The 24359-nt window shown below is 43.4% G+C and overlaps 3 protein-coding genes across 3 annotated transcripts in view; 2 read left to right on the forward strand and 1 right to left on the reverse strand.

Moving 5' to 3' along the window:
- The first annotated feature begins 13188 nt into the window (after window positions 1–13188).
- The window catches only part of LOC123368033 (olfactory receptor 1019-like), a 155730-nt gene continuing 144559 nt past the window's right edge, over window positions 13189–24359 (forward strand). The window contains exon 1 of the mRNA XM_045012474.1: window positions 13189–13387. The gene's annotated coding sequence lies outside the window, so the exon portion shown is untranslated. The remainder of the gene's footprint in view (window positions 13388–24359) is intronic.
- Window positions 15436–22637, forward strand: LOC123368035 (olfactory receptor 1019-like). Its single transcript, XM_045012476.1, has 3 exons — window positions 15436–15625; window positions 16821–17767; window positions 22604–22637. The coding sequence occupies exons 2-3, from the start codon at window positions 16845–16847 to the stop codon at window positions 22635–22637; spliced, it is 957 nt and encodes a 318-aa protein (XP_044868411.1). The 5' UTR covers window positions 15436–15625; window positions 16821–16844.
- Window positions 20065–21021, reverse strand: LOC123368037 (olfactory receptor 1019-like). The gene has a single exon (XM_045012479.1). It carries the CDS (start codon window positions 21007–21009, stop codon window positions 20065–20067), a length of 945 nt encoding a protein of 314 aa, XP_044868414.1. The 5' UTR covers window positions 21010–21021.

The following is a 24359-nucleotide window of genomic DNA, read 5'->3' on the forward strand; positions in this document are numbered from 1 at the left end:
TTGGTAGTCGCATTGGGCGCCCCGTCAAAATCTCATGAGGGCTGAGTCCAGTCTTTCGATTGGGAATGGCTCTCATACTCATCAGTGCCAATGGAAGGGCATCTGGCCACTTTAAGTTCGTTTCAGCACAAATCTTGGCCAGTTTATTTTTTAAAATCCCGTTCTGGCGTTCCACTGTCCCAGCAGATTGTGGGTGATGAGGGCAGTGAAGGTTGTGTTGGATCTGCAAAGTTGCACATAACTCCTTTACAATCTGTCCAGTAAAGTGAGTTCCACGATCACTGTTGATACTCACAGGAATGCCAAAACGAGGGACAAAATCCTTAAGCAGAAGTTTCACAACAGTCCTGGCATCTGCCTTCCTGCAGGGAAAAGCTTCAACCCAATTGGTAAATACATCAACTAAAACCAATACATATTCATAACCACAACATTTAGACATTTGAATAAAATCAATCTGAATATTTACAAAAGGTCCCCAAGGAGGAGGGTGGGCTGCTCGCATAGCTTTAACAGCTTTACCAATGTTGTGTTGTTGACAAATCACACAGTGTTGACAGTAGGAATGGGCAACAGAAGGGAAAATGGGTGCAAACCAATCTCGGGCAACTGCAGCAACCATCCCCCCTTTGCTCACGTGTGCCATCCCATGGTATATGCGAGCAAGATAGGGCAATAACATCTTTGGTGCCACCAGGCGACCATCCGGGGCACGCCAAAGATTATCAGAATGTAAAATGCAGCCAGCAGCACTCCAAGAGTGCTTCTCAGTTCTTGATGTTGCCTCCTGGATCTTAGCCAGATCGTCAAGGGAGGCCAGTGAAGGCTGCTCTATCAGTACACAGGAATGTACAGCCTGAGGTGCAGAAAGAGCGCTGTCCTAGCTGCAGAGTCAGCTAGAGCATTCCCACGGGTAACTTCATCATGAGGGGTCTTGTGAGCAGTACATTTAACAACAGCTATAGCTTTAGGCAACAAAAGAGCATCCAAAAGAGCAGAAACATAAAAACCATTCTTAATAGGAGAACCAGTGGATGTAAGGAAGCCTCTATATTTCCAAAGCAATCCAAAATCATGAACCACTCCAAAAGCATAACGAGAATCTGTATAGATAGTGACCGTTTGATCTCTAGCCAGAACACAAGCTCGAGTCAAAGCCACCAGTTCAGCTACTTGAGAGGAAAACACTGAAGAAAGGAAAGCACTTTCAACAACAGCACAGGTAGTGCAGACAGCATAACCAGCAACTAATGTACCCTTAGAATCTCGCAAGCACGAGCCATCCACAAAATAAAGGAGATCAGGATTCTGCAAAGGCACATCCAGTAAATCATCTCTAGGACGAGTAAGAACAGACGTTACAAACACACAATCATGTGGGGTTCCATCTTCAGGCCCAGGCAACAAAGAGGCTGGATTAAGAACAGGGCAACGAGCCAAAGTAATATGAGAGGAAGAAAGCAAAACCAGTTCATATTTGATAAGACGAGAAGCGGATAAATGCTGCGTCCTAGATTTCAACAAGAGTGCAGCCACAGCATGCGGAACACACACACTCAAAGGAGAACCCAATACAATAGATTCAGATAACTGAACAGAAAGGGCCGTTGCCGCTACAGCCCGTAAACAAGGGGAAAATCCTACCGCCACAGCGTCTAAGGCAGTACTGTAGTAGGCAATTGGACGGTGTTTGTCCCGTGCTTTTGCGTTAGTACAGCCAAAGCAAACCCATTACGCTCATGACAGAAAAGAGTAAATGGTTTAGTATAATCAGGAAGTCCCAGGGCCGGAGCAGTAGATAGTCTCTGTTTAATAGCAACAAAAGCACTCTCAGCCTCTGGGGGCCAAGGAAGAGGTTCAGGGGTACCAGACTTAGTCAGATCCTGTAAGGGTTTAATCACTGTTGCATAACCTAAAATCCACTGCCTGCAATATCCAGTCATGCCCAGAAAAGTACGCATTTGAGAAACAGTACTAGGCCTAGGCATATTTAAAATAGCTGAAATACGAGAGTCTGATAAATGACGCTTGCCATGAGAAATATCATGACCAAGATAATGAACCTTGGGTTGACACAGTTGGAGTTTCTCTCGGGATGCTTTGTGACCTTTGGCAGCTAAAGCAGTTAAAAGAGTCAGAGTATCAGTTTTAGAAGAGTCAAAAGAGAAAGACGCCAGTAAAAGGTCATCCACATATTGTATAAGTACTGATTTTCCAGGGAAAAACCACATCATCCAGATCCTTCTTCAGGATCTGAGAAAACAGGGAGGGAGATTCAGTATACCCTTGGGGTAACCTGGTCCAGGTATACTGACATCCTTTATAAGTAAAGGCAAACAAATACTGACTATCTGGGTGAATTGGAATGGAAAAAAAGGCTGAACACAAATCTACAACAGAGAAATAAGTGGCTGACGGTGGAATACAAGAAAGAATTGTAGCTGGATTTGGAACCACTGGAAAAGAAGGCAAAACCACAGCATTAATAGCGCGAAGGTCTTGAACAAAACGATAGGTATTCCTTCCTGGCTTCTTTACAGGAAAGATAGGAGTATTACAAGAACTAATAGTGGGAATAATAATACCCTGTTGCAATAAAGATTCTATAACCGGAGCTATGCCTGCCACTGCTTCAGGACGCAGTGGGTACTGTGGAATCCTTGGCAAAAGCTTAGCAGGGTCCACAAGAATTTTAACCAGCTCGGCTGTTCTAATCTGTCCCACTTCATTTGCATGACGAGACCAGAGATGGGGGGGCACTTGTGACAACAAATGCACAAGGTCAGGGCTGAGTGGAGACTTCGACGCAGCTGGCTCGGATATATGGAGTGTAGCCAACACCAGGTTAGTATTCTCATCAGGAACCTGTAAGAATACGCCATCTGGTGTACAGTAGATGGTACAACCTAATTTACACAACAGATCTCTTCCCAGCAAATTCACAGGAGAAGTAGAACTGAGTAGAAAGGAATGTTTATCTTCTAGAGGGCCAAGACAAATTTCGAGGGGTACTGAGACAGGATGCGAAACAGGACAGTTTGAAATGCCCACAGCATTAACAGACAAAGCGGACAAAGGAACAGAGGGAAACTCCGAGGATCTCAGAGCAGACCTACTAGCCCCAGTGTCTACAAGACAAGTAACAGATTTACCAGCAATATTACAATCAACAAACGGGCCTTCTTGATTAATAGAAATTAAAGGATTCATGATGCAGTTACGTTCCCTCAGGCTGTCCTAGTAAGGGGTTCCTTGTGGGGAGAAAACAGGCGCTTCAGGATTGGGGAACTGAGTAGGATTTTGAGCAAATCGATTTGGACACTCATTTCTCCAGTGTCCCTCCTGACCACACAAGTGGCATGCAGTGCTCCCAGTCGGGGCAGGATTCTGGGCAGGATATGAGGAACCTCGTCCCATACCTCTCCCACGACCTCGTCCCCGTCCTCTTCTCAGTCCCCCACGACCCCTATTCTGATAAGTTTGTAACTGTAAAGCCATAAGTTTTGTTTCACTGGTTTCTTTCTTCTGGTCTATGCAAGCTGTACAATGATTTGCAACTGTCACCAATTCTGAAAGGGGTTTTAGTTTGCCAGCCAATACAAATAGTTCTCAATGGTTGCTGAACTCTTGGCAAGAGTCCCTGAACAAAAGCAGCTCCCACCGCTTCCCTGGCATTATCAGCTGGATCAGTAATTCCCGAATGCTGTTCAAAGACCTTAGTCAGTCTATCAAGATAATCAGCAGGGGATTCTCCCTTATTTTGTTTACAATTTGCAATCTTGGTCCAATCTGTTTTCTTAGGACAAACTTCTGAAATAGAGGTCAAGAGACGATTCCTAGCCTCTGTCAAAGCATCCCCAATACCAGGGTCGGCATCAGGCCAAGCTGCCTGTCTGTTAAGGCGTTGCTGTACTTCGGCGGGCAGTACAGCTCGTAAAAGTTGATTAATATCTGCCCAAGATGGATTATAGCACTGAATCACTGTCTGGAGCTCTTCTCTAAACTTTACTGGCTCCTCCCTGATTTTAGGAAATTCTTTCACCAAGTTTCTAAGATCTCCAGGTGTCCACGGGGCATGTACCTTAATTAACCCCCCTATCGCTCCAGCTCCAGGCAAGTCCCTTAAAGGAGCCTGGAGTGCCTGTGTCGTGCTTCTAAGAAAGTAGCCGGCATGGTTATCAGCAGAAGTAGGGTTAACCGGACTACTGGTGTCAGTCAGTAGGGAAGAAGATAATTCTTCCGAAGAAGGAGAATGAACAACTTGTGCAGTTGATAATTGCGGCGACGAAACAATTACTGCCTGCACAGCCCGAGAAGGGGGGGCCGAGGGGGAAGCCTGCTGCGGCTGTGGAATGCTGCTAAAAAAATCCACTATATCTTCTGTAGTCTCCTCCTCACTTTCAGGTTTAACTAATTGAGGATAAAGAGAAGCAGAGGGCTGCACTGAAGCAGGAAGACATTTGGATGTCTGACATTTAAGTTTTAAATCTTGTACTTCAGTTTTTAATTTCTCCTGGGAGTCCTTCAGACTCCGCACCCGAGACTCATGGAGTCTCTTTGTTGCTTCCTCCCACCAAGACAGAAACTGCTCGCACTGCGCAGCAGAGGTGTGTGATTTAAGGGCTTCACGGAGGCATGTAAGTTTATCTAACTCAAAGGTACCTTCTAATGGGCATTGTTTAAATGAATTTTCACGCGTGTACAGATTCCAATCATTTAAATACCTGCAGGTTTTAGGACCATAATGTACGTACATGTAATATGCTGGGGTACCCTTAGGGGGTAAAGTGGAAAGTTTAGACTGTTCCCCCCCCATGTTCCAGTCACACCAACTGAAGGGGTCCCTGTCCGCGCTAGCGGACCAGAATCTAAGAATCCCTCCCTACAGGGCACTCACGTACAGGAGAGACTCACAAGAAAGACTACGACCCTCGTACATCTCCTTTCAGCAAAGAGCGTCGGCTAAAGACTCCATTTCCGGGAGATAAACCCGCATACTCTAATTGCATCCAGGGAGACGATCAGATTGTCAGTAGCCCACACAGAAGGGAAAGGAGGGAAAATGGGTTCACACACTCCTAGACCCAGGCAGCTTCCTCGCCGGACTATGCCAAGCTGAGTCAGCCCACCGTGGGTCGGATCTCCTAAAGATCCACTAGTTACTGGGCTTGCGTTAGACTACTCCTGATCATTAGCAATCGCTTCACAGGGCAATCTGGGCGTCTTCCAGCAACGAACACTCACACAGGTATACACACACACACACACACCAAGGCCTCTTTTCCTCTATTTAACCCTTTTTTAACCTTTTTAAAATTTTTTTTCTTTTTTATTTTATTTTTTATTTTTTTTTAACCAAGATGCATCATTACCTGGTCCGGACCAATACCATGAGGCGGTATGACAACCCCTCTTGAGGCGGTAAAAACCCCTCAGCACCGGTGCATTCTAATGCATTACCTTATGCATTACCTGTTGGCCAACTCAGCAGTTCCCAGTACTGCTATAACTAACCTTCTTGGGGCCTCTCCCCAATACCACTCTGCATTTGATCCTGCTGCACAGTCAAAAAGTTCAGATGGCGTGAGCCCAACAGAAACAGACGTCCCCCACAGACAGTCCTCCTCCGATACCCCAATAGAGATTTCAAAAGGTCTCTTACCTCTATTGTGGCGCCATGGGGTTCGAAGGGGAACGATCCGTAGCAGCCGTCTGTGTGTCCGTGGGCGTTGCCATCCCGGACGAGCCCCCAAATTGTCGAAGAAAACTCAGTTCTCGCTTATGTTTAGGTGCAGCAAAAACAAATACTTTATTATAATACTCTAGTGAACACAAGAGGGAGAGAGTGTCAGGAACTGGGTTGCCCCTTGTCCTGAACAGATCTCTCTCAATTAGTAAAACAATCATAACAATCTTTATACCTTCTTAACAGACAGTGGCTAGCAAACTTGCAGACAGTAAAAGTAAACATTTGCATTTGTTTATACATAAGCCTATTCATTATCTTATTTGTCTGCAATACCAGAACAGAAAACAAGACTGCAATTCACAAGGTCGTAACGACTTTTCACACAATTCACTCTGCACCAGATACAGGGTAACAGCTTAACCTCTGCTAATTAGCTAACATACATTAAGATCCCTTCAAACCTTTATTAATTAATTCTTGGCCTCCACATGTGTAATGCGTCATATGTTGTTTTACTAGCTATTCCCAATAAATTTTCTTGCCTAATTAGATAATGAAAGGATTGCTCAAAAACCAATGTTTTAATGAGGCCCACAGCAACTTATTATAATCCATAATAATAGATGCCTTGGACAAAGTTCTCCTAACTTTGGGGAATTATGTCAACATGAACATTACCGGCCTAACCAGTGCTGGACAATAGCATTTACTCTTTCCCTTTTTTTTCCCCTTTCAATATCTTCACTTTCAGGCCAAATTCATCTCTGGCATCATTCTTTTATGCCAGAGCTACATTTGGCCCTTGTGTCCAAAGCCATGACAAACCCAATCAGGTCACTGCAGGCGCGTGTCTATGATCCTTGCTCACATTGACTGGCACTTACTCATACCAGTAACGTCAATGAAATCAAGCACTACTCAGTGCAAGTAGAGCAAGATAGGCTTAGGTTGCAAATAAATGAAGAAGAATTTTAATGCACACAAGAAAGGGCTTTATCCGATACATAACAATATGTTAGGGCATCTCAAAACTATAGGCTCGATTCTGATGTCCTTACACTGAATAGCCTCTTACTTGGAGATTGGTCTCATTGACTTCCACAGGACTACCTGCTGAAAAGTGTGGGTAAGGGTATAAAAATCTGCCATTAAAAAGCCAAAATACTATGTTAGGGAAATAACCGGAATCTCCTATTTAATCTGGAAAAAACAGTGCAATCCTCAGAGTGTTTTACGTCAATGCAACATTAATATAAATCAGTGTTGAAACTAATGGTTAAGTGACACACAATTGGCCAGATTCTCAGCTAGTGTAAATCAGCATCACTCCACTGATGTTAATGGGCCAGAAACCCCAGCTAATGTAACTTGATGGAGTGCCACTTAAATCGATATGACAGTATCTCCAGCGGGAGTAAATCATCTTTGCTCCACTGAAATCAATGGCGCTCCAGCTCCAGTTGGCGTAAGCTAGCATCACTACATTGCAATCAACAGGGCCAGATCCCCAGCGGGTGAAAATCAGCATTAGCTCCATTGGCGCTAAGGGGTGAGACCCCCCAGCTTTAGTAAATAGGTGGAGCTCTGCTGAAGTCATTGGAAACAACTGGTCAAAATTGGTGTCATTCCATTGAAGTCAGTGGGGCTTCCTACATTTATACAAGAAGAGGATCTGGCCCTTATGCTCATAGGATTTCCCAAAGCACATAAATGACTTAGGGGCACAAGCCCCTTATTGGGGCAGTGGTCTGGCTTGTTATACCCAGTCGGTGGATCATGTCCTTAACTCGTAACCTGGTGTAGATATATAACCCGCACACCTCCTGGGTGTGGTGCTCTGTCCCATCTGGTGGCCCTGAGACCACTTAGAGGGAGATGAATGAGATTGCCCTACAGACATAATTAAAAGCCGTGTGGCTTTTAGCTCATGTGGTAGAGGCTCATGCACTAAGCTGCTGAGGTCCCAGGTTCAATCCTGCCTACCGAGGTCTGTCAGTGTTACAGATGTACATCAAATTATCCATCCCCAGGGGCTAGTGTGAACTGTCTTATGTTCACAGCTTCCCAACTTTAACCCTAACCATAACTCTGCAGAGTTTGAGGAAGTTCTGAGGCAGAATCTTGTTCCATGACTGAACTAACCTGTAGAAGCTATTGGTTCCCCTCTGTCTCAGAAACACAGGGATTGCCAGACAGGATAAGATACAAGGCTTATCTAGTCCAATAGCCTGTCTATGACAGTGGCTTATACCAGATGCTCTAAGGAAAGTGTAAGAACCTCACAGTAGGCAGATGTGGGAGAAGCTGCCCCCAACATTAGGTCTCCTCCTAATCTCCAATAGTTAGAGATTAGTTTAAACCTTCAAGCATGAGAGTTAATCTCTCTCCCAGAAATATTTTCTTTAATTATAACTCTTGATATTCTGCATATGCGTATAAATAGCCTATCCCTTATTAAAATCACTAAATTCTTGACCATAATTACTTCTTGTGGCAATGTGTTGCCTAGAAAAATCATACATTTTGTGAAAATTACCTTCCTTGTCTTGATTTTGACCTTCCTAACTTTTAATTTGATTGATTTTTCTCCTGTTCTTGTGTTATGAGACTGGAGAAGAGACGTTCTTGATTTACCTTCTATAGACAATTCAATCTCCACCAATTGGAGAATGAAAACAATGGTATATTAGGTGATAGTCTGTTTCCATCTTGGCATTTTGTCAGAGGCCCATGCAGTGGTTATTCTGACGTTGTTCTGTTAGTTCTCCTTAAGAATCATCTGCATTGTCCAAAGAGGATGGATCTAGACTGTTCTCAGTGGTGGCAGATGACAGAACAAGGAGTAATGGTCTCAAGTTGCAGTGGGGGAGGTTTAGGTTGTATATTAGGAAAAACTTTTTCACTAGGAGGGTGGTGAAGCACTGGAATGAGATACGTAGGGAGGTGGTGGAATCTCCTTCCTTAGAGGTTTTTAAGGCCTGGCTTGACAAAGCCCTGGCTGGGATGATTTAGTTGGGAATTGGTCCTGCTTTGAGCAGGGGGATTGTACTAGATGACCTCCTGAGGTCCCTTCCAACCCTGATAGTCTATGATTCTGTGATCATAAGTGAGAGCTAACATAAGGACCCTAACAGGGTCTAAAAATAGTTGTTTTTTTCTCATTGGGTATATCTATGTGCCATTCCAAGGTGTGATTTCAGCTTGCATATTCCTTAATCTCTGTGGCAGTGGTGTAGGCCTGAAAACCTAACTTTGACAATTGTTTTAAAGGATAATTATTTTAAAGTAGTAATATTGTAAGTGGGTACAGATTAGACATAGGTGGGAAAATAATTTCCTGTCCCCTGAATATATTCAAGATTTCAAAATATTTTCCCATTCTACACTAAGATGAAACCTGGTCTTCCAGAAAAACTTCACAGAAAATGAGAGACAGAAGCCTGACCTCTGAATAGCCAGTAGCTCAGTGGTTAGGGCACTCTTCTAGGATAATGGATGTCATAGAAAAACAGAGTCCTCACTCTCAGGTGGGGTGCAGCAAGTCAGATACTTTATTATCTCTATCAATTGTGTGGAGGGAGAGAGCTAAACAGGTCTCTCTCCAAGTAAACAGTTACAGCAAGCATTTATACACCTTTGTTACATACAATAATGGCAACAGCTGCATTTTGTTTATACATAGGTCATCCTGATATCTTATTTTTCTCACATCTATTTAGACTCTAGTCTACATTCCATACTTTATTTAACACAAGATCGCAACAACTTCTCCCACAGTTCTTTCCCACTCACCTCACACAATCCTCGCTTCTACAAATCTCATGTTATTAGGGTTAGAGCTAGCTTGACTCTTGCTCACTGAAGGGACTGTTTGCATTGAAATCCCCTTAAAATCCCTGCCAGTTCTTTCTTTACTTCCACAGGGATGAACTGGTGGATTTTCAACAGCTCCAGGGAGACCAGCTGACAGTCACTATTGTGACTGTACCCTCCATTTAAACCCCAGACACCACTCAAAATGCCACCAAGCAATTGCCTGGTGAGTCAGGATGACTTGACCACCCCAGAAAAGGTTGGGGGAGAAAGAACGCTGGAGAGAATGTAGTAACATTTATAGAAAGGGGTGCAACAGTTTGTCATCATTCATGTCCATTATCTGCAGTACCATTCCTCATAGCTCTCTTCCCTGTAGGCAAACCCACAGTTTCTTGTGGATACTGATCCCCAGACCATACCCAACTCTCCCCAAACTCACTATCTCCCCCCACACTGATCACAGCTCCTGCTTCCTCTTTCTCAAGCTATGGTTTTTTCCACACCTTCAAACTCCAGTCTACTTGTATATTGCCTCTGCACTTAGCTCTTCTGGAATGAGTTTGGTCTGGCTTATATAGCCCCCAGACTCCTCCTACCCACAACAGCCACTGGGAGGAGTAGATAATTAGAGTCAGCTGCTTGGTTTCTTTGTTGTTTTTTTGTTCCCTCATGTGGTTCATACTGTCACACCAGGGAAACTCAGATGCAAGACCCTGTTCCAAATCAGGCACTTGGACCTGGGTCTCTCACATCCCAGATCAGGCTTACAACCACTGGGCTATCAAGATAGATTTTCTCTCTGTGTCCCAATGGATCCTTTATTATTCATACAAAGTGGAACAGCTCCAACAGGAGAGATTGAGAGACAGAGATGCACCATAGAATAGAAAATAGGGCAGACATTAGGGCACTCACCTGTGATATTGGAAACATAGATCTATTTCCCTGCTCTTAATTAGGCAGAGAAGTGACTTGAGTAGGGCTCTCCCACTTCCCAGGTGAGTGCCCTGATAGCTGGGATTTGGCTATTTTGGGGTCGCTCTCTCTATGTCTCTGGAGGTTAACCAGAAATTCCATCCTGAACCTGAGAAATGTTTAATCAAAACGGAAACATTCCAACTAAAACATTCCTACCTGGCAAATCCATATTTTTGGTGGAAAATCCATTTTATTGAAAAGCTCCCAGCCAGCCCGAGGGCGGAGAATGGACAGGGCCCACTCTGAGAGCAGCTGTTCCGGATTTTGGTTTAGCCTCGTCAGTCAGTGTGTGGGCCCAGGTGTGACAGGGGGCTGGGCAAGAGCTGCTGACTCAGCCCTGTGTCACGCCAGCTCCCTTTAGGGGAAGCAGATTGGAGCTGGCTAGAAAAACCTGCACCTAATTGGTGAATGGGAGACAGTTACCCAGCCAATTAGCCTGGGGCGATATAAAGGGCTGGGAGGCAGGAAGCCAAAACTGGGTGAGGCTGAGGGAGTGGAGGGTAGAGAGAGTGTAGCTCTTCTAGAACCTAAGTTGTGTATGGCCAAAAGGTGATAGGAACAGAACCTGTAAGTGAATGATACTAGTAGTTATTGAACCCCAGGGTTTCTGAGTGACTTTGTTAGCCTAGTAGGAGGCAAGAGGGATCTGCAGGGCCTTGCTACACCAGGTCTTATTTAAACTCTTCCAGCCTTGCTCTGAAGATAGAATTCATAATTTGCTCATGTGCTTTTCCATGGTGTTTATCACTGTAACGTCTGAATTTATTTTCAAAATACCTCTGTGAGGTAGGGACTTGAGGCACAGAGAAATTAAGGTCAAAACTTGCTGCTAATTTTGGGTGCCTAGTTTGAAACCCTGCCACAGCCCAGATCTGGAATTGCTGGGAAAATCCTGCTCAGCCCCTGGAATCCCTGGGATGTTGCTCTAGCAAAATCTCAATTGATCCTGTGAACAGCAATTTTTTAAATAGTCAAATTTGGGCTGATTTTCCTGGGAATTGCATAAGGCACCACCCTATCAAATTTCAAGTCACTGCTGCAAAGCTGGAGGGGAGTCACCAGAGCTTCTCAGAGGAAAAGGCATCAGATAGATATATTTACATAAAGGCAAAACAATGTCCTTTTTTTTCCCCCCTAGCTTCAGTCTCAGAATGGCAAATCAGGCTGAAATTTTCCAAATAAATAAATTTCAATCTGAGGCAGGCAGCAGACTTTTAAGTCAGGTCAAGACACCAACATGAAGCATTTCAATTTTGGAATGTCCAAGTATTTCATGTTGACCAAAAACTTCAAAACAAAACATTTTGACATTTCCAAATGGACATTTTTCAGAATTTCCATTCTGTTCAAAATGTTCATGTTTTAACTCTTTTGCCTTGATTTGGGATGCAGACACATGTTGAAAAGTCCATTTTTTTCATGGCATTGAAATGCTGAATTTCTCTCAGCTCTACCCTGTAACATAGCCTCAGTTGCGGCAGGGTAAAAGTTTTATTCTAGGGTAGCAATAGGGAGAAAGCACTAATGCAATGTGATAGGTAGCTTTGTGGTGTAATGGCTAGTCCATGATCCCTGCTAAAGGGAATGGTGATGCAAAGATTAGGGATTCACCTGAATCAAGACTTTCAAAATTTCCTTTATGGCCTGTATTACACAGGATGTCAGACTAGTTGGTTACAATGGTTCTCTCTGGCCTATAATCTATGGACCTATTCCAGTATATGGCACCTTTATATTGGTATAACTTCATCTACACTGATGATTATACCAGTATAACCATGTCAGTAGACAAGCACATCCTTAGCAGATATAGCAATACCTGTAAATCTTTTGGCTGTAGGCCAGATCTAAGCATTGGCATGTGGCAGAGATGAAACCTGTACTCCTAAATCTAATTTCCACTTTGGGGATCTCAATCCAGAACCAGGCCCCATTGCTATTCCTGAAATCTCCACTCACCTGAGGTCAAATGCTATCGGTGCCTAAACTCACCTGGCACCTACATTTTTGCAGTAAAATCTCCTTTGTGCCTGCTTCAGCCTCTGAGTATGCAAACCGCTACTTCTTTCTGAGCATCGAGATGCCTGGCCCTTCCACCTCACAGGAGAAGAGATTTGATCATGGGTTTCCCACCTTTCCTGTGGGCACTCTAGCCTCTGAAGAATGGGATATTCTGGTATGGTTCTCCCCCAGTCTCTCCTATTGGAGCTGTTCTGCTTTGGACTCTGTGATTTATTATCCCCACCCTCCAGGAGACATAAAAGACATTTTAACTCTCTCTTCTGAGGTTCATGCTGCTTCAGGGATTTTGTCCCTAGTTGCCTCTGAATCAAATAAGAATCACTTGTGTCAGCCACACACCGTTCTACTAGGATCAATGATAACATGCCTCTTCCTCCACAGGTAGGCTTAATCCACTCAGCTTTGACAGAGTAGGAATAAATATTCTCTCAATCTTTCGAATTAGATTCCCTGTCATCAGCTTTTCAGCTATTTTGATTTGATATTTATTTTTGGCTTTTCTGCTTCAGAATAAAACAGTGGGGAAAATGTACATGATGCTACAGGATGGCTTATATTGACGGTATCTATTTGCAGAACAATCAAATAGTGTAAGATAACTAGCAGACAGAGAAAACCATAAAATACAATCTCTTGTTTTTATGTCTTATTTTGCCATCTCATTTATTTAGTCTCAGATGTGTTCTTTTGCATGATGAATTGTGGTGTTAGCTCAAAAACTCTAGAGAGGATCTGGTGCTGGAGTCACAATTTGAAGAACAGAAGTTCTCTATTTACACACAGAATGGGTACAGCATAAATTAAAGGCAACTCAAGATTCCAGTGTACAATACTACATCTCCGCCTGACTGTCTGCAGGGCAAGGCTGATGCACACCAGCAGGTAAGAGGACCAGACCCAGAGTCCTCAGGAAACTTTGTCACACACCTGGTTGTGTGCCTGTTCTGGGGAGGAACACAATATTTCTGTCTCAGCTTAATATCACTTTCAACAGAATGCTCTTGGTTCTGTCATTAACACTGGGGATTAAGCCCAGGACCTCGGGATCGAAAAAAATGAACTATCTGATCTAAAATGCCTGGTTTTGTTAGCTCTGTGTGGTCCAGCCTCTGGAGGGGGACAGAGAGCTCTGAAGTGTGAGCTTCGGTTACACAATCAAGCACCGTTATCAGCTCTATATTTAATAATCAAAAAAAGAATCCGGCATTTACTACTGGAGGAGCTGGTCGTGTTCCCTGTATTCGGTTACCGAGCACTTTCCATTCTAACAGCTTCTTGCATTCTTGTTTTTGAGAAGCTAAAACACCTCCATTGTTTGCAGCAAGTTTTGGAAATTCAGTTGGGAAAAAGCCCTCACACTTGAGAAGAGCATTTTTTCTGTGCTTTTGTTGTTTTTGGGGTTTTTTTCCCCATGAAATTCTATTCAGGTTTAGCTGAGTTATAGCTTTTGACAACCACGGTCACCCCTTCCTTGCTTCAGTTGTGAGCAAAATTTGAGCTTCCTGCCAGTATAATACCCATATTCTAAACAGATGGGCCCGGGTTACCACCAAAAAAAGTAGCAGACGTTGACAATGATGCACCTGGAATAGTGACTGCTTCTGGACTCCCCACATCTATAGGAAACTGCCTGCTCTTGCGAAGGCCTGTAGCGCAAGTGGTAGAAGTCTGTAATGCAGGGCAGGTGGTTACAGGCGCAAACCAAGAGGATGCCGAATGGAGGTGTTGTGACCGAATTGAGTTTTGCCTTTTTAAAAACCCAGGAAATTACATATGCAAAACTACATTAACAGAACATAATTTAGGTTGTCTACTCAGTCACCCAGAAGTTACTGTGTCCGATACACTGAATAAGGAAGGGGTCCAGTGGTTCCAAGGAGAAACAGCATGTGATAATGTAATTAAAGACTATCATAATGCAAACACCCAAGAGGGCAGAACTAAGGTTGCATGGGCACCCACAAATCTGGCATTTCCTAATTTTCAATTGCTGAACTTTTCAACCTTAATAAAGTCTTCTGAGCAGGTTTTGTGTATGTTTTATTTCGGGGAGGCGGAGGGGTTGATTCGTACTATAAATATTAAGAACAGTTACATTAGGTATGAGACAGACATTGCAAGGGATGAAAACCTTCATGCTTCAGAGTATGAGGCAATCACTAATTGCCTGGATGTAGGGTGAAAAGGCCTCTATAGGCATGTTATTCAATAACTTCCTACTGTGAGGGCTTTGTCTCTCTGTCTGAAGCACACAGCAAAGACTGCCAATCCATAGACCAGCGGTGGCCAACCTGTGGCTCCAGAGCCATATGCAGCTCCTCAAAGTTAATGTGTCTCCTTGTATAGGCACCAACTGCAGGGTTGGAGCTACAGGTGCCAACTTTCCAATGTGCCGGGGGTGCTCACTGCTCAACCCCTGGCTCTGCCACAGGCCCTGCCCCCACTCCGCCCATTCCCGCCCCATCCCCTAAGCCTGCTGTACCCTTGCTCCTCGCCCCAGAGTCTCCTGCACGCCATGAAACAGCTGATCAGGAGGTGTGGGGAGGGAAGAGGAGGTGCTGATCGGAGGAGCTGCCGGTGAGCGGGAGGGTGGGAGCTGATGGGGGACTGCTGACGTATTACTTTGGCTCTTCCGCATTGTACATTGGTAAATTCTGGCTACTTCCCAGGCTTAGGTTGGCCACCCGTGGCATAGACAATACTGAATTTGATGCATCATTTGTCTGATCTGATATGAAAATTCCTATGTTCCCTATATTTACTAAAAATAATTTCATTTCTTTTTACTCGTCTAGCACAGGTGTAAAGACAGAGGGAATATGCAGAATCCAGAGACCTGTGTTTTTCCAGTAACTAGGAAACTCCCAAATTATCTCCAACTCATTTTCTTTCTATCCTAAAGACTGCAAACGTATATGAGATGCTTTGCTCCCATCAGCACACATCTCACACTGTGTTACCGTGTCACTGGCCGGATTCTGATCTCAGTCACCCTAGTGTGAATGTAGAGTAGCTCTGCTGAAGTCAACTGGTTAATGAGAAGTCAAACCAGCCCATATCTTCCTCCACCAAATACAAACCACAATGGAATTTACTGAGTGTACACCTACACCATGACTGGTAAGAAACGTAATTATTATTCTCTTTTGAGCATCTCTTTGTGCATGTGGCAGTGAAATTCCATAGAAATATAATGGCCATTCTGGGTCAGACCAAAGGTCCATCTAGCCCAGTATCCTGTCTTCCAACAGTGGCCAGTGCTAGGTGCCCCAGAGGCAAAGAACAGGTAATCATCAAGTGATCCATCCCCTGTTGTTCATTCCCAGATTCTGGCAAACAGAGGCTAGGGACACCATCCTGGCTAATAGCCATTGATGGGCCTGTCCTCCATGAATTTATCCAGTTCTTTTTTAAACCTTGCTATAGTCTTGGTCTTCACAACATTCTCTGGCAAGGAGTTCCACAGGTTGACTTAGTATTTATCCCGGGAGATGCATTTTTTCATTTCTAGGCTCTGTGAATCTATAAGTCAAAAGTAATCATAGAATCAGTTACAGTCCTCACCACCTACCAGTGTTATTACCTCTTGGAGGATTTGTAACAGGGAGGAAAAATAATGCACATGGATACAAAGAATGTCTGTAAAACATACACTGGGGAACAGGGACACTTTAAGGCTACACAGACAGTGATACCACATGTTTCCACCGGGGCTGCCTCATATTGGGCACCCAAATCTATATTTAGGCACCTATATAAAAGGGGCAGTGAGGATCCCTTGTGCCCTTTGAGGTCATTTGGATTAGGAAGAGAAAACCAATGACAATGAATAAACTCTCTAGCATTGATTATTTGCAGACATTGATAGATTATTTGCCTCCCTTCTAAACTAAACACTCCCTATCTATATCTCACTTATTTTATAGAAGATTTGACCAACTGGATGGTTTCATGCATATTAACACAGAGTAGTGTGACCAGAGGGCAAATGTGAAAAATCGGGATGGGGGTGGGGGTAATAGGAGCCTATAGAAGAAAAAGCCCCCAAAATCGGGACTGTCCCTATAAAATCAGGACATCTGGTCACCCTAACACAGAGTACATGATATTTCTGTAGCCGGAACATGTCCTATCTCTAATGGAAAGCATGTGGGGAATACAAAGAGAACATTCCCTAGGAGTGTCCTTTGATGTATTTCAGCTGTAGTATGTTCATACGCTGTTTCACAGGAACAATCACAGGGATTATGAGCAATCTGCACTCATTACTTTATTGGCCTGTGATTAATTGTAATCTTTATTTTTTTTCCACCAGCAGAGGAGAGCGTTTCTGGAATAAATGGTAGAGAGAAACCACACCACGGTGACCGAGTTCATTTTCGTAGGATTCACAGATCATCCAGATCTACAGATCCCCCTGTTTATCTTGTTCCTAGTGATGTATGTGGTCAGCCTGATGGGGAATCTTGGGATGATAGCATTAATCATGGTCGAAACCCGACTTCATACCCCCATGTACTTTTTCCTAAGCCAGATGTCCATTGTAGACATTGGATATTCCACTGCCATAGCTCCCAGGTTGCTAATGACCTTTGTAGCAGAGACTAGAACCATTCCTTTGATTGAGTGTGCGGCACAACTATTCTTCGTCTGTTTCTTTGTGACCAATGAATGTTGCCTCCTGGCTGTGATTGCATATGACCGCTTCAAAGCTATCTGTAATCCTTTGTTATACAGAGCCATTATGTCCAAGAGACACTGTGTCCTGTTTGTGGCTGGTACATATGTATGTGGCTCTGTGAATTCAGTTGTGCAAACGCTATTTATATTCAGTCTGTCCTTCTGCAGCTCCAATGTTGTCAACCATTTCTTCTGTGATGTGCCCCCTATGCTGAAGCTGTCCTGCTCTGACACCCATGTCACTAACCTTGTACTTTTCACTTTCTCTACTGTAATTGGAATGACTAGTTTCCTGAGTGTCCTAATCTCCTACATGTGCATCCTTGTGGCCATTCTCAGGATCCGTTCTGCCAAGGGGAGACACAAAACCTTTTCCACCTGCGCCTCGCACCTGACAGTCGTCACTATGTTTTATGGGACGCTGATATGTATATATTTAAGACCCAGTTCTAGCTACGTGATGGACCAAGACAAGGTTACCTCTGTGTTTTATGCCCTTGTGATCCCCATGTTGAACCCCCTGATCTACAGCCTGAGAAACAAGGAGGTAAATGATGCCTTTAAAAGGATGATATACAGGAAGAATTTTTTTTGGTAATTATAATCATTATTATATTTTAACCAATAAACAGCTGATGGAAGAAGAGTGAGTTCTCTGTATCATTATCCTTATTTCTATGACTCAGCCACTTCATGTGATGTACAGAACATAATATAATGTAACACAGTCAAATACTACATTAGAAATTGGTGTTTTTAAGATCCATGAATGAGGGTCTGTGTCACTATGTAGAATCGGCAAGATGCTCTGACATTTGTCTTAAAGGACAATTGCTGTTGCCTTTTATGTTTTAGGCCAGGTTGGAGTTCAGGTGAGAGAATGAGAAGATCGTAAGTGTCCTTCATGAGTTCTGAGATTTCATCCAGTGGAGGGCTCTGTTAAACATACAGAATAAAAGCAACCAGAAAGGAGGTAACGATTATCAAAGCTCAGCTTAGGGAGATAGGTCGTGTTATCAGAATGTGTAACGATAAATGCCCCAGAAAAGTCCTCTATGGTGAGCTTAGGGACTTAGTCTGAATAATGCAGAGTTGAGCTTTATCATGCAGAACTAGCCTGCACCAAATCAGAGCATCTTTCCTCATCGCTGCATCGTGCCGACATTAAGAGGATGTTGTTTTACTCTTTGAGTTCTCAACGTAGGAGGTTGTTTCCAGTCATCACAACCAGCCTCTCTGTCTTCACGGTTAGATGGAAGGGGAGCATCCCAAAACTTAATAGGGATTTCAAACCCTTTTTTCTGTTTAACATGGGGTCACAGGCCAGAGAATTCTGAGAACCACTGGTTTTACTCATTGAAAACAGTTGCCGCTTTATGTAGGGCATTTTATTTATCTTCTCTCCAACCTATGAAAGAGTTTCTCTGGCAATCCTGAAATTATATCAACGGTCTGCTTTGTTTGGCTTTCTTTGGACTTTGTAAACATTGAGACAGGTTCATCCCTGAAGTAACTCCCTTGAGAATGATATGGGGACAGATCAAGAATGAATGTAGTCCAATCAATTTAGAATGATGTACAATTGTGATGTACTAATACACATTATGAAGTCGTAGTGTGATGGGGCTATCAATATTCATAGCACTAGCAAGCTTGCTCACACACTGTGACGTTTGAATATTCATACTGGATACGTGCTGGTTAGTCCAGGGAAGTTTGTCTGAATCATCGATCGCTTAAATCCTCTTCTTGTGCTCCTAGGAATACTGCTTATGATTTTTCCATATATGTGCAAAATGGAATGGAGTTATAGTGCCATAACATAAAAGGATGTCAAAGTTACTCTATTGATTAACATTGTGATGTTCTTAAACTAGCATTATGTGTGCGGGCCAAAGTCATTTTGCTTCCACTGCTATTTTCCTTTCAACATTTTAATACAGGACTGGAAACTCCACAGTGCAATCAACAACTGCCCATGAGCAAATACACATTTTAAATAAGCAGTTAGACATCCAGTTCCCTGGACAACTCCCTGGAATGGGAGTTTGATGCCTTTTGAATATCTCCACTTGTTTGACCAGCTAGATCTGAGAGGAGCTGCATGTAGGAGCTAGATGAGGAGGGGAAGGAGCAGGCTGTCTGAACACAGATGGATACCCCAGAGGACGCCCAAGGAAAGGATCAGCTAGTGAGGTCCATTGAAGTTAGGATGAGTGTCCTTTTTTAAATGAGCTTGTGCTTTATTAGTGAAGCATTAGCTCTACAGTGTTAGATTCCGGTTCAGAGGGTCCCTCTCTGTGTTACATTCTTTACACATACTGTGTGGTCTTGTGGGGGAGTTCGGCTGTAACCCAGAAGGCTCATGCTGTTCTTTGGCATTCTAGGACAGGGGGTGTTTAAGTTACGGCAGAGTCTGAACAGTCATCCCTGAGCCCAGGGACCAGGCAGCTAGATAGCAGGTTCTAGCTCTCCAGAAAGGGCACTAGGCAGAGTGCCTACACCCTGATTGTGTGCCTACGAACCCCGAGACTGCAGCAGTGACTGGCTCCATTCAGTCTCTGGCAGCTTAAAACATCTGGAAGTCCAGGCTGGGATTCCCCTCAATACAAGCTGGTGGGTATCCAGCAAGGGGAGCTGAAGGGGGTCCGTGACAAATGCTCCCTTTCGATAGTGTATTCTTTGCAGCCTCATGGTCATTCCTGAACCTGGGAGACTGAATTCTCAAGATGAACAGGCTTGGATTCCATATATATATATATATATATATATATATTGGAACAAGCCACAGAATACAGTTAAAACAAAGGAAATCAGAGCTATGACTCAGAGAATTCACTATTTATCACTTGTTTATTGATAAGCACAAATCCCAATAATTATATTAACTGAGAACAAACCTTCCTGTTTATCATCCTTCTAAAGGCATCCTTCACCTCCTTGTTCCTCAGGCTGTAGATCAGGGGGTTCAGCATGGGAATTATGAGTATATAAAACACAGAGATGATCTTGTCTGGATCTGTGGTGTAGCCGGAACTGGGTCGTAAATACATGAAGACCACAGTCCCATAGAAAATTGTGACGGCTGTCAGGTGGGATGTGCAGGTGGAGAAGGTTTTGAATCTGCCCTTGGCAGAGTGGATCTTCAGGATGGCAATGAGGATGTACATGTAGGAGAATAGTACAATGAGAATAGTCATCATGATCACTATACTGGACAAGGTGAAATGCACCATGATAGCGTTGTGGGTGTCAGAGCAAGACAGTTTAAGGATTGGGGGGATGTCACAGAAGAAATGGTTGATTACATTAGAGTCACAGAAGGACAGGGTAAATATAAATGGAGTCTGAACAACTGCATTCACAAAGCCACATATGTATGAAGCAACCACTAGTAATACACAAAGTCTTTTTGACATGACAACGCTATAGAGCAAGGGGTTACAGATGGCTATGAAGCGATCATATGCCATTACTGCCAACAGGCAAGCTTCATTGGTCACAAAGTTACAGACAAAGAAAAATTGTGCTGCACATGCAGCGAGAGAAATGGGTTTGGCCTGAACCACAAAAGTCATCAGCAACCGGGGACCAACAACCGAGGAATTACCAACATCGGCAAGAGACAAATTGCTGAGAAAATAGTACATGGGGGTGTGGAGTCGGGAGTTGAACCTGATCAACACGATCATCCCTAGATTCCCCGCCAGGGTGATAACATAGATCATTAGGAATGACACAAAGAGGGGGACCTGAAGCTCAGGATGATCCATGAATCCCTGGAAAATGAAGTCCGTAACCATGGTGTGATTTCCCTCCGCCATTTCTTCCAACTATGATTTCCTTTACAGGGGAAAAGTGAAATGTACAATTAAACAGGAGCCAAGAAAGGACCAAGAGTGGTTCCTTCACACTCATTCTGACTTCCCTCGTGAAATATTGTACCAACCCGAGGCAGTGGGAATACATCAGGGGACAATCCTAGGGAATACACTGTTTGCATTACACTCACACTGTCCACTACATCTAAGGCTTTGTCATGCTGAGAATGAGCACATACTGTGTATTAAAGTGCCTCCAACCCGATAGCCTATACACTTAGAGGCAACAGAGAATGGTAATGTTCCATATGAAAAGGAAAGTCAATGACTATACAGAGAGACCAGTGAATCATCTAGAGTTCATTCATGAGCCCTGCTTTTCTGTTCCTGATTTCACGGACATCCCTGGGAGCTCTGGTACTCATCCCCTTTGAAAACTAGAACTGGAAAGAAATTTCAATTGAATTTTTTTTTCCAGGAAGAACGCAGATTCAGCAACACCAAAATCTTTTTAGTTTACATGACTTGTAAGTTTCAACATTTCCTTTATTTTTTTTATTAAACAATCATTTAAAAATGCTCAAATGGAAAACAAAACTTTATTTTTTAACCTGAAATATTCTGTTTGACCCTGATTTGTTTTACTTTAAGATTTCCTAAAAATTTTAAATAAATTCCATGACCCAAAATGATTTTTTTCTGACGTTTTGAAATTGCTACAAAGTAAAAAATCTGTTATTCACACAGCTGTATTGAAAACACAGGCCAGTTTAAAATGCATTAACTAAATATGCATTTAGACCCCCAATAGTGGACATCTGTAATAGAGATCTGTTATAAACCCATTGCAATAAAATGTACCTTTTGCAGATGTGCATTATAACTATTTTCTCCCACACATTGCAAATCCTTCTACACGGCAGTGATGCTTTTAGCTGGCATAAACTAAAAGCCTTTTCTGTGTAGATTCAGCAGGGAAAGTGCTATGGTATCAGGCAACCTCATCTGCAAGCTACTGGTTTTGGTTTATCCAACACTAGGCACTGACAGGTTCTTGCTGAGTGTAGACCTGGGCAAGTCTCAGGTACTCACAGAAAATGGAAGCACATGGGCAGAATTCAGGGAGAATGTTACCACTAGGGTTCCTTGGGTGATGGGGGTGGGTTAGCTAGAGCGTGCAGAGAGCTGCATGAGCAACTGGCTTGAAGATAAACCAGAGCCTGGCCTCACTCCCTGTTTGTGTGATAGCACTGGCCAGCCTGAGTGGACAGAGACTGCATACTGGATATAAAATGCTTCTGTGATTAAGCTCTCCCTGCACTGATACGTGACAGCCATTGCCCCCAGAACACGAGCAGAACAGGGCAGGAAATGGTTTTCCTAGACCATGAAAAAATTTGAGATATTGACGCTTTTTCCTGTCTTGAATTGGGACGGAGTCAAAACATTGAAATTTTTTGCTAACCAAAAAATCAGGAAAAGAAATAAATTCAGGTCAATTGAAATATTTTATTTTGATACATTCTAGATCATCTATATCATGGTTTGGCTGCAAACATTTTTTTTAGCTGTAATTAGCTGAAATTTCAAAACGACTTTTTATGTTGAATCATGAAAATGGATTTTTTTAATTTTAAACAAAAACATTTCAACAATTTATAAGCTTCCCCCCCCCCGCAAATGTTCATGTTCAAAAATTTGCCCAAACTGATCCTTTCCCGCAAACCATGCCCACCTCCAATTGTAGTCTCAAGCCAGGCACAGAGGGGCTCATTACAATGCCCTCCTTGGTGCCCTAACATGCTTAGTAGATTTAGTTATTTGCCTTTGCTTAGTTTTATGGAAAGCTCTTGATGTTTTGCTGAGCCACAGGGAGAAGTCTCAAGAGCAGTGTCACTGAAAACGATTGGTTCAGTCTTTTCTTCCGTAGGGAGGACTCAGTGAATTTGGTGTCAAAGTTAGGCTTAAAAGAAATCCAGACATGTTTAACTATGGAAAAAGCACAGTTACAGCAAACAAACAACTTTAACTTTGTTCTGCGTAGATGCCAAGCAATCACCCTACCCTTACAATTAGTGCCTAATAATGCCTTACAATTTACCACCCCTGATTGGGTAAAACTGATTTTTTCATACAGTTTTAAGGCCAGAAGAGGTCAATATGATCATCTAATCTGACCTCCTGCATAGCAAAACCTTGCCCAGTAATTTCCGTATCAAGCCCATAATTATTATTTTTTTTAGCTCTCACACATCTTTTAGCTAGATACCCAGTTGGAAAGACTTCAAGTGACAGACAATCCACCATTAGCAGGAGTGTTGGAAGCAAGACAGGCCAAGTAATTCTTCCACTCTACACAGCTCTAATAAGGCATCAACTGCAGTATCGTGTCCAGTTCTGAGCGCCACATTTCAGGAAACATGTGGACAAATTGGAGAGAGTCCTGAGAAGAGCAACAAAAATGATGAAAGGTCTAGAAAATATGACCTACGAGGGAAGATTGAAAGAATTGGGTTTGTTTAGTCTGGAAAAGAAGAGACTGAGAGGGGACATAACAGTTTTCAAATACCTAAAAGGTTGTTACAAGGAGGAGGGAGAAAAATTATTCTCCTTAACTTCTGCTGAAAGGACAAGAAGCAATGGGCTTAAATTGCAGCGAGGGAGGTTTAGGTTGGACATTAGGAAAAAATTCCTAATCATCAGGGTGGTAGGAACTGGAATAAATTGCCTAGGGAGGTTGTGGAATCTCCATAAGGGGAGATTTTTCAGAGCAGGTTAGACAAACTCCTGTCAGGGATGTTCTTGATGGTGCTTGGTCCTGCCATGAGTGCAGGGGACTGTCCTTGATGACATCTCGACGTCTCTTCCAGTCCTATGACTCTTTCATGGGTTGGGTGATGTTGTCTGTTAAGACGGCTGGTGCTGGTAGCTGGGTGTGGTCCTGTTTTTTGCCCCCTTCCTCTGCCTGCACAGTTCTCAGCTCTAGGACACTGTTACCTCTGTAGGCCACGCAGCCGGCTCCCCAGCCTTTAGCATTGCTTTTCCCTGGCCCTGGGGCTGAGCTGTGTTGGGGGCAGGGGAGTGAGAGGAAAACTCCTCTGTGTTTGGGTGAGGGCGGAAAGGGGGTGGCAGCAGTAGGAGGCAGAAGGGAGCAAATTGGGCGTCATGGGTCTGAAAGGCAGCGGGCCTAGGGGTTAGGCTGTGATTCCTCAGAACTTTTCAATCTCTCCATTCCTGAAGGGGGGAGCCCTGTTGGGTCAGACATATAAAATCAAAGGATCCTAGAAGGAGCCTGGCATGTGGTTGAAACTTGCCCGTAGTTCAATGTTGTTAGTTTTACAGTAGTGACTGGA

The sequence above is a fragment of the Mauremys mutica genome, chromosome 4 (genome assembly GCF_020497125.1).
Source record: "Mauremys mutica isolate MM-2020 ecotype Southern chromosome 4, ASM2049712v1, whole genome shotgun sequence".
Lineage (NCBI taxonomy): Eukaryota > Metazoa > Chordata > Testudines > Geoemydidae > Mauremys > Mauremys mutica.

Excerpts from the sequence above, each read along its gene's own strand:
- LOC123368035 (XM_045012476.1), top strand. The coding sequence starts at position 16,845 with ATGGTAGAGAGAAACCACACCACGGTGACCGAGTTCATTTTCGTAGGA. Across the intron at positions 17,768-22,603 it reads AAAAGGATGATATACAGGAA|TTTTATGTTGAATCATGAAA; the intron begins GAATTTTTTTTG and ends TTCAAAACGACT.
- LOC123368037 (XM_045012479.1), bottom strand. The coding sequence starts at position 21,009 with ATGGCGGAGGGAAATCACACCATGGTTACGGACTTCATTTTCCAGGGA.